The sequence below is a fragment of the Dysidea avara genome, chromosome 5 (assembly GCF_963678975.1).
Source record: "Dysidea avara chromosome 5, odDysAvar1.4, whole genome shotgun sequence".
NCBI classification, from domain to species: Eukaryota; Metazoa; Porifera; class Demospongiae; order Dictyoceratida; family Dysideidae; genus Dysidea; species Dysidea avara.
The window spans coordinates 37986941-37998502 of NC_089276.1; the positions used below are offsets into that span (position 1 = coordinate 37986941).

The 11562-nt window shown below is 39.4% G+C and overlaps 2 protein-coding genes across 3 annotated transcripts; both read right to left on the reverse strand.

Annotated features, from left to right (window-relative positions):
* Positions 1–558: 558 nt before the first annotated feature.
* Positions 559–1524, reverse strand: LOC136255250 (uncharacterized). Its single transcript, XM_066047977.1, has one exon. The coding sequence runs from the start codon at positions 1522–1524 to the stop codon at positions 559–561; it is 966 nt and encodes a 321-aa protein (XP_065904049.1).
* Positions 1525–2367: 843 nt separating this feature from the next.
* Positions 2368–7704, reverse strand: LOC136255434 (ATP-dependent RNA helicase DHX15 homolog). Of its 2 annotated transcripts, XM_066048197.1 has the most exons (3): positions 7609–7704; positions 7458–7556; positions 2368–5498 (listed from the first exon to the last, which is right to left on the reverse strand). In XM_066048197.1, the coding sequence occupies exon 3, from the start codon at positions 5484–5486 to the stop codon at positions 2370–2372; it is 3117 nt and encodes a 1038-aa protein (XP_065904269.1). In that variant the 5' UTR covers positions 5487–5498; positions 7458–7556; positions 7609–7704; the 3' UTR covers positions 2368–2369. The 2 variants fall into 2 exon arrangements, with proteins under 2 accessions (XP_065904269.1, XP_065904268.1); XM_066048196.1 differs by having other exon boundaries at positions 7458–7695.
* Positions 7705–11562: the final 3858 nt, after the last annotated feature.

Here is an 11562-nt window from a genome sequence, read left to right on the forward strand (position 1 = left end):
CAAAAACATAAACAGTTATTATAACAAGTCACATGGAACATTACACACCTACCTTTATACATAAACTGTTATAACCACAGCATCACACCTCCACAGTGTAGGGGATTCAGAGGTAGCATTACTGTAGTAAACACTGCAGTTTCAAAACTGGTATTGTTATCACAAAACATTCAATGCAAAGCAGGTACATAATATATGTATAGAGATGTCATTTTGCACAATACCCACACAGTAGGTATGAGAAGCATTCACAATTTAGCATTTCATTCACAAGTGAAATATCAATACCTGTATCATTATATCATTACCAAATTTATGATTATAGCACACAATAGCATCACACATGGATATTATTTTGATTTTCAAATTAGAAGGTATCTTACTAAGAAAGTAATAACAGTTGGTTAATTTTTTGTTTCTAGGTGTTAAGTGACAGAAACTAACAACCACATTATTTATGCAAAACATGCTATATACATCAACCCATAAAACTCATCCCATATACTACATCCATAATATGTACACTTATTAGCTAGTGGATTAACAAATAGAGTAGCGTCATACAAATGATCCATGTGACTCATCCAAATGACCGTAACAACTTTGTGGTGTTCCAAAATGTTTAAGGCAGACCCAGCAAATATGAGCACCACATGGACAAGCAATGTGATTGCATCCATCTGTCTTTTCTATCGGAATAGTACACTTTGGACAACGTTTTCTCTTATTAGGATCCTTCATTAGCCACGGGATCATGTCATCACCTGATGTAGTCACAGACTGGTACATTGCACAAGTGAGGTCATCATGATACTGGACATGACATTTAGTGCAGATGGTGACACCACACAAACCGCAGAGAAATTTGACACCTTCTTCAGATATCATGTAAACCATCTTACAATCTGGTGTCAAACAATTTTTAATCTTATTAGGATTGGCATAAATAAAACTCTTCAAAGAAGCTTCAGCTAGCTGCTGCATTGAATATTTCACTCTCCTACACAAGGTAGTGAAATCTTGTATCACAAATGGCTGGGAACACTGTTCAGCTGCACATACTAAAGGAAAAATGGCTGTAGGAGAGGTGAATTGTATTTTGATACATTCAACACAGTAAACATGACCACAGCACTCAAGTCTGAACAAGTTACGCTCACAATCAACTTCAGTGTAACAGGCACAACAATCAGGGAAATGTTTTTCACTTTGCATACAACCACCACCACCAGCTGACTGAATGGCATTGATCTCTTCTTCTAGGCACTTGTAAGCTTCAGGGGTAGCACTCACTGATAGAATGTGCTTATGGACATTCAAAGATGCTCCACTTATTCCATCTCTTTGTGTCAGCTGTTCCAGGTCTAATCCATACTTGGTAACAACTTGCTTCATTAATCCTGGAGGTCTATCAGGCTGTTTTAACAGAATATCAAAGCTGTGGATATTGCTGTGCAGCAGTGTCTCAAAGTGATGTTCAATGAGATCAACTGACTTATCTTTACACTCATTACTCCCATACATATTAACAGTTGCAGACCATTTGTTGATGGATATGACTGGAGGTTCGTGATTCAATGCTTGTCATGACTTGTTGACAACCACTAGTCATTATAAACTGGCGTAAGAGAAAATCAGAGCGACAGTCTATGACTAAAGGTAATGTCAGGTTATTGAGTATTTGTTTAGCACTAACGTAAGCCTGAGCATCTTCAGATCTCAAATGATAAACAATTTTCCCAGACTGATCCTTGTTTTTCTTAATAGAAAGATTATTACCATAACGCTTCCCTAAAGTAGTCACAACTGATTGTATTTCTCTTTTAACAGCTTCATATATCTTGGGAAAGATTATTACCTTGGAATATAATTGTGGCTTCACAGATAATGGATGGATACCAATCATTTCCTCACGTAAGCCATTAATCAATGTTTGACTATCAACCACATTTCTAATCTCTATGTAAGCTCTGTAGGTTTTGTGGTAATCTTCTGGAACAGACAACTCCACTTTATAGTTGTTTTGCCTTATAAACTTTTCAGTTAACATTTTCAACTGGTGCTTGAGTTGAGATAACTTTTCAGGGCTAGTAATAAATCCCTTTTCATAACCAAGCTGAACCTCAAATGGTTCACCTGGAAAAACAGGATCTTGATCCAGGATAGCTGTTACAGCACGTTCAATATCCTCCACTGTATGGTGGGTGGGTATGTTAGTTGCAAATATTTTACCTGATGGTCTAGATGGTAAGCTGTCTTTATCATGTTTAAAGCGATAAATTGGATGGCCAAATAACAATAAGCGGATAGCATCCAGAGAGTTATTAAATTTGATGAATACAAAATTCTTTCTTTGTCTTCGACACCACTCAACCTTTAGCGTAGTAGCAGACTGACTTCCCATGTGTTTTTTTACTAAGCTCTACTGATAATCTCTCATCTTGTCCAGCAAGTGCAATTAACGCAGTAGCAGCATTCATTGGGTTGCTATAGGTTACATAAAGACGATGTTCTTTCTTAAATGATCTCGAGCTAGTAGAGCTGATTTCTCCCAAAATCTTTACTTGTTTCATCGCATTGCTAGTCCATTTTACATTTACAGGACCTTTGATGACAATAGTTCTACACTCTTCCAGCATCAGCACATGTTGAATCAAGCCACCATTACCTAAGACAAGATGTACATCGTCTGTTTCTGCGGTAATTCCAATCTCACATTGTTCTTTCATAAATTCTTTTTTTATTGCATTAAATTTCTGCTCAAACAATTCTTTTGCTTGTTGATGATATCTGCTCTGTGAATATATTTCAATCTTACCACAAACCTTTGCCTTTGATGAATCAATGCTGTGAGGAGTATCTTGACAAGTTTCCTTCAACTGACTCTTGACTTGATCATCATCAATATAACCTTTCTTAAACACTTGCCAGCCAACTAGTGATAGTGACACAGCAGACACCATGTAATCTTTGAATCTCTCTACTGGATGTAAAGGTAACTTGCCAGTAGAAACTGCTTCTTCTATCCATTCCTGCTTCACTGGCATGAGCTGAAGTAAAAACTGATGTGATGTTTTCAAGGTCTTCTCATACACAAGAACTTTAGGGCACAGGTTCTGTGAAACCAAAACTGATCCGGGGAACATGAAGAAGGAACCAATCTGGGTCTCAGTCACAATGTAACCTGCTCGTTCATGTCCTATGAACACAGCAAGATTGGGGAGAAAAGCATAAAAGAATAATTTTGGAAAAAATAATGCAGCATTCTTCAAGTCCTTCAAAGACGCTGCAATCTTAATTTTATGAGTTAAAAGAATTTTTTGTAACTCTTTTACCATCTCTTCAACACGTCGCATACTCTTAGCATTTATACTGTTCTCATAGCACCATTTGTTACGTTTATTGGCATCCTGAGATGACCATTTCCAGTAGACACATAAGTTGGTTAACTGATCTCCACCCTCATGACAAAACTGCAACTTCTTCTTGTCACTGGCCTCCTTCTCAGCATCTGTGCCTGCTCGAAAAAACACACCACCTCCAGTAGCAGACATTGCAACTGCAACTGCAGCCTCAAGACCAATACCATCATCACAGCCATCCAACAACACTTTACCAAGTTGTGGGTCAATAGGTAGTGTAGCTAGTGTTTTACCTTTAGCTGTTAAGCCTCTGTCATCAATTGCTTCAACAAACTTCAACATCTCCACAGCTTCTTTAAGCGTTATTGCATCAGGCTGCTCAACAAAATCAAACTGAAGTACATCTTTTATGCCAAACTCATATAGTTTCAATACTGCATGGGATAACTGAACCCTTAACAATTCTGGTAGCATTCTATCTCTCATTTCAGTGTGTGTCTCCGCACTGTATAGACGGAAACATTTCCCAGGACAAGTCCTACCAGCTCTTCCCTTACGTTGCTCAGCAGAAGTTTTGCTGATCCAACACACCTCCAGTGCATTCATATTTCTCTTTGGATCAAAGTGAAGTTCTTTGGCCATGCCAGTATCAACTACAAACTTCACTCCATCAATGGTCACTGAGGTCTCAGCTACATTAGTGGAAAAAACAACTTTCCGTTTACCCTCATAACGGTGAAACACTTTCTGCTGGTCCTGTGGTTGTAGTTTACCATGTAAGGGTAACACAATGGCTGACTCATTGTCCACCATGTCACTCATCCGCTGACAGGCAAGCTCAACTTCATGAGGTGATGTGATGAACACTAGAACATCACCAGGTTCCTCAGCGGAGTGGATAGTATCTACCACTTTTATTGCAGCAAATATCATCTCCTCTGAGGTGGGTAAACCCCCCACAGTTGGAACAGGTTTCCATATTGTTTCTACTGGATAAGCTCTGCCTGGTACACGTATTACTGGACAATTACCAAAATATTTCAAAAATACAACTGGATCAATTGTGGCCGATGTGATGACAACACGTAAGTCTTTCCTGTGATGTAAACAACTCTTCACAAGGCTGAGGAGGAGGTCAGTGTGGAGGCTGCGCTCATGTGCCTCATCAATGACCACACAAGAATACTTGGAAAACGTTTGATCTTTAATACATTCATTGAGTAGTGCATGATCAGTCATGTACAACACCTTAGTATTCTCACTACACTTCCCTAACATCCCTACCTTATAGCCAAGCTCTTCACCCACCCTTACGCACATCTCTCTGCTGACAAAATTAGCTAATGATACAGCAGCAACTTTTCTCGGCTGAGTGCACACAATAATACCATCACTTAAAATCTCAGCATCATGTAAATATTGTACCAACTGGGTACTCTTACCAGACCCTGTTTCCCCGATGAGGATGGTGACCTGGTGGTTTGTTATGGTAGTGAGGATTTGTTGTCTTCTAGCGTACATGGGAAGTGGCTTACTAAATCTGTGACACTCCATTCCAAACTTTGCTTTGATCTTCTCAAATTGTTCCTTCAGCAACTTGGTATCTACCTGACTTGATGTGGCAATACTCTCAAGCTTTATCAACAACTCTGTGCAGTAATCAGTAAACTCTTTCTGCTGCAGCGAATGTTCCTCTATTTGTTGGCTGACTATTTTCTGTTCTTGTAAAATCTGTTTGTGTTGTTGAAGTGAGCAACGTTTTGGTATGACTTCTAGCTTACGTAACTCTTCCTTGAGTGAAAACATATTGTCATCATTATGTACTAGCAGCAAACCAAGCTTTCTTTGAAGACTCAATTTGAAATCATCAATTTCTGATTGAATTGATAAATTAGTAAGTGTAATTATTACATTTTGAATCCTGGAAAGTGCTAGTCTGTCTATGGTTTTACTCGTAAACTCAACTTCGAATTCAGTGCAATCCATTGATGGCTGCCCAACAATTGTAACTGTAAACTTTCTCATGCTTTGAGGAAGTTTCTCTTCCAAATACTCTGAGAAGCCTTGCTGAGTGGCACATCCATTGTAAGTTACAATCAGTTTTGTGGTAGAGGAGTCTTCCATTGATTGATTAATCTGAGTAAATAATACCATCTTAACACTAAATATATAGCATAGCAATTGACCATACATAACATAAAACAAAAATTATTCTACGTACAGAGTTGCAATGATATACATTATCATTATTGTCTCTGATGCATTACAATCTCCACTTTTTCAAACATACTTTATGTAAGAACTTTAACAGGCTGTAGGACCAGGTGTCCTACAGACCTTCAGCACTTGTGCTGTAAAGCCTTAATAAATAAACAATATACAGTGACGTATCACACAACACTATTGGTTAAAAGTAAACTGCGTACTTTAAAAACAAGGTAGGGATCAAAGTGATAATAGATATGAATGATGGTATTAATTAGCTAGTCTACAACTTTGGCAATTAATAATATGATTCAACTATTACCAATGTAGGGATTTTTCCACAAAGCTTTATATCACTGGATCCTCATTTCATTTTAAAATAGCTCTTAAAAGTCATATTAAACTTTATGAAATGCACATTTGTCCCATATCTGCATCAGCAATGTATATCAATTGATCACTATATATGGATTACAGTTTAGATTTCCAGAATGCTAACGTCATATGCAACATAATATACACCGGTGATTGCAATGCTAAGCTACAGAGGTGGTGAAGAATGTAATTTGTGTAACGTTTAAAGAAAAAGATATCCTTAAGGTTTGTGAACTCAGATTCTAGTAGTGTAGTATATTGATCTACAAATCGTTAGTAATATCACTTTTAGCTGATCAACTGCCTTGTGGCCATCTTCATGAACAGAGCCTTCCAGTGAAATTCTTGCCAACTCAGGACATATCCCACTGAACATGGTAAAGAAGACCATGAAACAAGTAGGTATCAGTAATGTCTGTAAGCATGCAGCAACTTTATTGCCAAACACAGTTGCCTTTTTACACGCACTACTAAATGTTAATTAAACTCTTTCACTGCTGAATTTTCCAGCGGACCATAGAGTCTGCTACAAATTGCACTATACAAGCTTAACTGTACACTATAGTACTTAGTTACCATACCTCTAAGTAATCGCTATAGACTAAGGACCTCGACTAGGTTGTTTTTGTTTACGTAAATAAAACCGCTAAGAAATTACAAGACAACAAAACTGAAAAATACGGTAAAAGCAGCTTACATAAGTAGTTAGTTACAAATAAAGTTGCTACAGGTAAGTATTGCAGTCCATACAACTATTCTAAACAGTCTCCTTACTGAGCGATTGTTTCTTCGGCTGGTTTCTTTGAGATTTATCCCAAATCTTGTATTGCACATGCGTATACGCACACAAGCGAATCATGCCACACTTCTGAAAAACAGCCAACAGTGATCCTTGTCTGTCTTAGCCTATCAATAACAATCCAGTGGACTTCAAAACGTGACTATCAACTAGAGGATGCATGACAGTCGTCTTTTCTAACAAGAAAAACTTTGCAGTACAGGAATGCTGCTCTTCAGGCTGGAGGTACGTGGTTCGAGTGCCCGTTGTGACAAGTTTTTATTTTCGTTTTTTGTACCTTTTGGTGTCATATTTTTCCTAAGTTATAATGGTAACATACTGTACCTAACAGATTTTCCTTTATTATGAGGGGATCCTACCATACACTGCATAATAAATATCTGATTACAACATGCATGCTTTGTGTTATGCTGGATAAGATTTGCTCAAAGCAGCCAAATTCACCAACATCATTCACTAAGTACATGTTGTGTATTTATTATCATTGTCACTGGAGTCAATTAGCTCTATTTTTAACAATCGAGGGGTCCGCAACTCCTTTGAAATCTCGTACGCCACATTTGAAATCTCAAGAAATCTTGAAATCCCGGGGCCAAGAAATAATTCACTGGATTTTTTTTGCCTAATTGCGGACACCTCGTAAACACTAAACACCTCGCTAAAGTACACTGACTTTGTTTACGGTAGTCAGGGAACATATCGTTAACGCTACTCACCTCAGTACTAGAGCCGTCAGTACCAAGACCTCTGAAGGTTCCGGGAGAAGGTTGAAAAATTTCTGCGGCGGCTCGGTAGCTATATCTCTCTATTACAAACTATAATGAGTAAAATCTTGATCGTACACTTTAAACCAATGAAACACAGTACCTTTTATCTCTTTTAAACACCTCAACAGATGCTACAAGCACTTGAAGTGCCCACCTCGACTGAACGCCACTGCCGGCAATACGAGGGGAAAAGTCCCTACGAGTGACGTAATTTTCGCGGTTACGCATTTCTTTTGAGCTGTCACATTAACTAGCTATCACATCACATGAGCTAGCTATTTAGAGCTGCCGTCTGCACCTGCACTACTGTCTGCACCTGCACTACTGACTTGAACCATTTTATTCAGGCCGAGGGACATAGGTTTTACGGCGCCCGCCCCGTTTGTATGCATATAGGCAAGAGTTAATAATAAGTAACTCTTGATATAGGCCACTCCATATAAATTCTAGCATGCGGGCGGGCGGTCCATTTCCATTATTTCATTATAAGATTGGCAGCTTTTCAAGCCACTGTTTGCCTGGCACAATCATAGAAAAAGCAAGCTTAAGATTGCTCCTTTCAAAAATAAGGCCACTACAATGAGATAACTTGTAACCGCCTGCACCAAAATTTTCTTTTGCCTATGCGCACTCATTATTGCACGAGATTGCAGCATGGCTTTTTTGAGTGTTGTGGACTGGTAGCTAGTGGGTTTATCATGTAGAAAAGCACTATTTCCGTGGAAAACTGCAATCCCATTGAGATACAGACACCATTTATGGGGTTTGTTGATTAGAGTGCTTTCTGGAGCATGCAACAACCACCAAGGCACTAGGTGTTAAAGTGCTGGACAGCTGGAAATACCAGCAATCAAACAAGGCCGCCAGACTCCAAGCGACCCTCGGAGTAGGCCGGATCAATATTAGTAGTTGATGGACAGCCAGCTGAAGAGCGATGACCCCTCAAACACATCACTGCAGATCTTAACAATGAAAAACAAACCCTACATCGCAGCCAGGATAAGCATTTGCTGTAATTAATGCTGTGCTTCTCAGCCAACATTGAAGCAAGCTTCCTAAAAACTGTTGTAGCAGTAGGTCCCATGCCACCAGTAGCTGCAAACACCAATGGTGAAAAGCAAGCTCTCTCAACCTCTCTAACATGCTCATCATATGCCTGTCTTTTTTCACGTTCATGAAGCTGGTAACATCTGGACAATTGGGAGCGAAAATAAGAGCACGCAAAAGGGTTGAAAACCCTGACATCGAAAAATGCACGCTGCCTATTTCGACCCCAAAAATCCCTGGCAACAACATCAAGATGGGCACCATCTTCACTATTGGCAGTAGCGAATTGCAATGGCTCACCATCAAGAGGCTGGAGAGCAGGCTCAACACCATCACCACTGCACACTTCACTCAACAGACTTGCAGTTAAATCTCTGACTTCATTGTGGCGGATAGATGGAAACCCGCCACAGGGACAAGTAAAGGCATGCTCCACACAAAAGGGTTTACCACAAACACATGTCTGAGGCAAGTTAACAGGTTGCCATCCAAATCTTAAACACAGGGCATCATGAAACTCCCCTTTGCTTAAGGCAAACCCATAGGTAGCGTTGTTAATCAACGCGATGCGCCTCGCTCTGATGCAGCTTCAAAGGCACGTCGCAATTGTGGAGACAGTTGATCACAAAGCAAGTCTGCTTGAGCAGATAGATCATTTTGGCGTGAGACCCGTAAATCAAGCTTGCACTGGTACATAATTATGCTGACATACATCTAAGGAACAAGAGGTACATTTTCTTAACAGATGGTCAACTAGAGGAGCCGCAACACGGCTAGAAGACAAAAACGATGAGGAAAAGTGAACGGTTGGAATAATGACACCAAGCCCTCCAAGGCGGGCAGGCAGTGAAAGAAGCTCTCATTCGATGGAACCACTGAATGCTGGTCGGCCAGTCATTGCAGGAAGAAAACGAAGGCTCAGGACATCATGCAGGTTCTCCTGCTTCAAAAAGCATTATAAATAATCATCCAGTGGATGGAAAAGCTCAGGAGTGAAAGGCACTGTCCGAGCAATATATGACCAACGGTGCAGAAACATAGTCTGGCGGCGACAAGCAGCATATACGGCCTTTACACATGTGTTTCTGCTAGTCTGGCGGCGCCCGCCCCTTCGCATAGTACTCTATGCGAAGGGGCGGGCGCCGCTAGACTAGCAGAAACACACGTGTAAAGGCCGTATATGCTGCTTGTGGTTGGGTGGTAGCAATTTCAGAAAGTTTCTCCATCTCACCCACCCATGTAGAAACCTTGTTTTGAACATAACTGTTCAGAAATTCATCAGTGCCCAATGCAGAGCCAAGGTGATGCTTACCAGCATCAGTGGTGACCACACCAGTGCCCCGAAACAAAGCCCTAGCCTTACGTAGATGGTCAAGTATATTCAGCCTCTCAGGCAATATAAAATTGATTTGCAATTGAAATACTTTTTTAATAGAGCAGTAACATTTTGCATTTTTAATTACTTATAGTTTACTTGTACCATATTTCAGAGTGTTTAAGATCTGAAAATATTCCCTGCATCCAAGGAGGCATGAATGGTATCCATTTCTGTTATATGCTTCTGCGGCAAACTCCACATAACTCTTTAGATATTTACTATGCCTGCCAACTGAAGCAAACATAAGCAGCCTATCATAATTTATAATTTATGCTTACAGTGTCAAATTTAAAAATTTTTGGGTGAAAATTATTACCATATTCAATCACAAAATGCATGATTTTTAAAAATGTCGTAAGAGGGAGCCATGTCCCCAGACCTGGCCCCCAACAGAAAATTAGGAAACTTGTCACAAAAATTCCTAGAGCCTCCCTTGATAGCAAGTTGACATTTTATATTACGAAAATTTTTGGCACAGTCCCTCATCAGTGGATTAATATTATGGCATTCAGAATGGATCAAAACATGCATGGCTATTATAAGCATATATAAACACTGATGTATACTATATTAGTATATGTAATAGGACGGATGGGTGTGGTATTCGGGATTAATAGTGCGAGCATTGTAAACAGGAAGGAGTAAAATAGTGCGAGGCGAAGCCGAGCACTATTTCCTTCCTGTTTACAATGCGAGAACTATTAATCCTGAATACCACAACCATCCGTCCTATCGCAAATTAATCCGACAACCATAGCAACTGTTACTAGGCAACAGAAATTAAACAAATAACCACTGCAAAAGATCAATCACACTTAGCAACTGTTACCTAGCAACCGTTGCTATGGTCTCAAAACGACTTTTACATTAGCAACGGTTACCTAGCAACCGTTGCTAAGCAACCATATTGTTGTTATGCCTTGGGCATGTATCACTATGGTAACAATAGTTGTCAAGTCGGACATTTACTTCTATTTTAGCCAATCAAATTAGTATTATAGATTTTTGTCATGGGACCTTGACAAACAAGTGTAATACTAATTCTATTGGCTAATCGCTAGACGTATTTCAATATAATACATCAAGCTGCTATTGAGAGTATTATACAGTAACACATTCAGTTGTTGGATTATAACAAGGAATAACCACTGTGCATGCATGGCTGTTTGCTGATGACTGTCTATTGTTGACTCTCCGGAGGGCCTATTCTTCATTAAGTTATCAGAATGGCATGGCAACTAAGATTTAATGTTCCGAAGTGTGCAGTAGTGTTAAGATATTATTGTCACCATGCAATTATTCCTTAACAATTATAAATTAACTAGCACAGATAACCTTGGAGTGTTAATAGACAAGCAACGCATGGTCACTGCATATATCAAAGATAGTTAACTAGCTAGCTATCAAGGCATCCAGGATATAGAAATTTCTGATTGAGTAATTGTTTAGTTAACTTCAAATCTATACACAACGGTTTGCCCAGAAATGGAACATGCTATGATAGTTTGGGATCCTGGTATCTTATGTACACCATATAATGGCCTGAACTTCAAACACTGATGATGAAGTAGCTATAGATAGCATGCTAACACTCAGTGTACATAAAAACAACGGCTTCTTTCGGAACGA

What these genes read in the sequence shown, in the direction of transcription:
- LOC136255434 (XM_066048197.1), bottom strand. Translation starts at nt 5,486, where the DNA reads ATGGAAGACTCCTCTACCACAAAACTGATTGTAACTTACAATGGATGT.
- LOC136255250 (XM_066047977.1), bottom strand. Translation starts at nt 1,524, where the DNA reads ATGTATGGGAGTAATGAGTGTAAAGATAAGTCAGTTGATCTCATTGAA.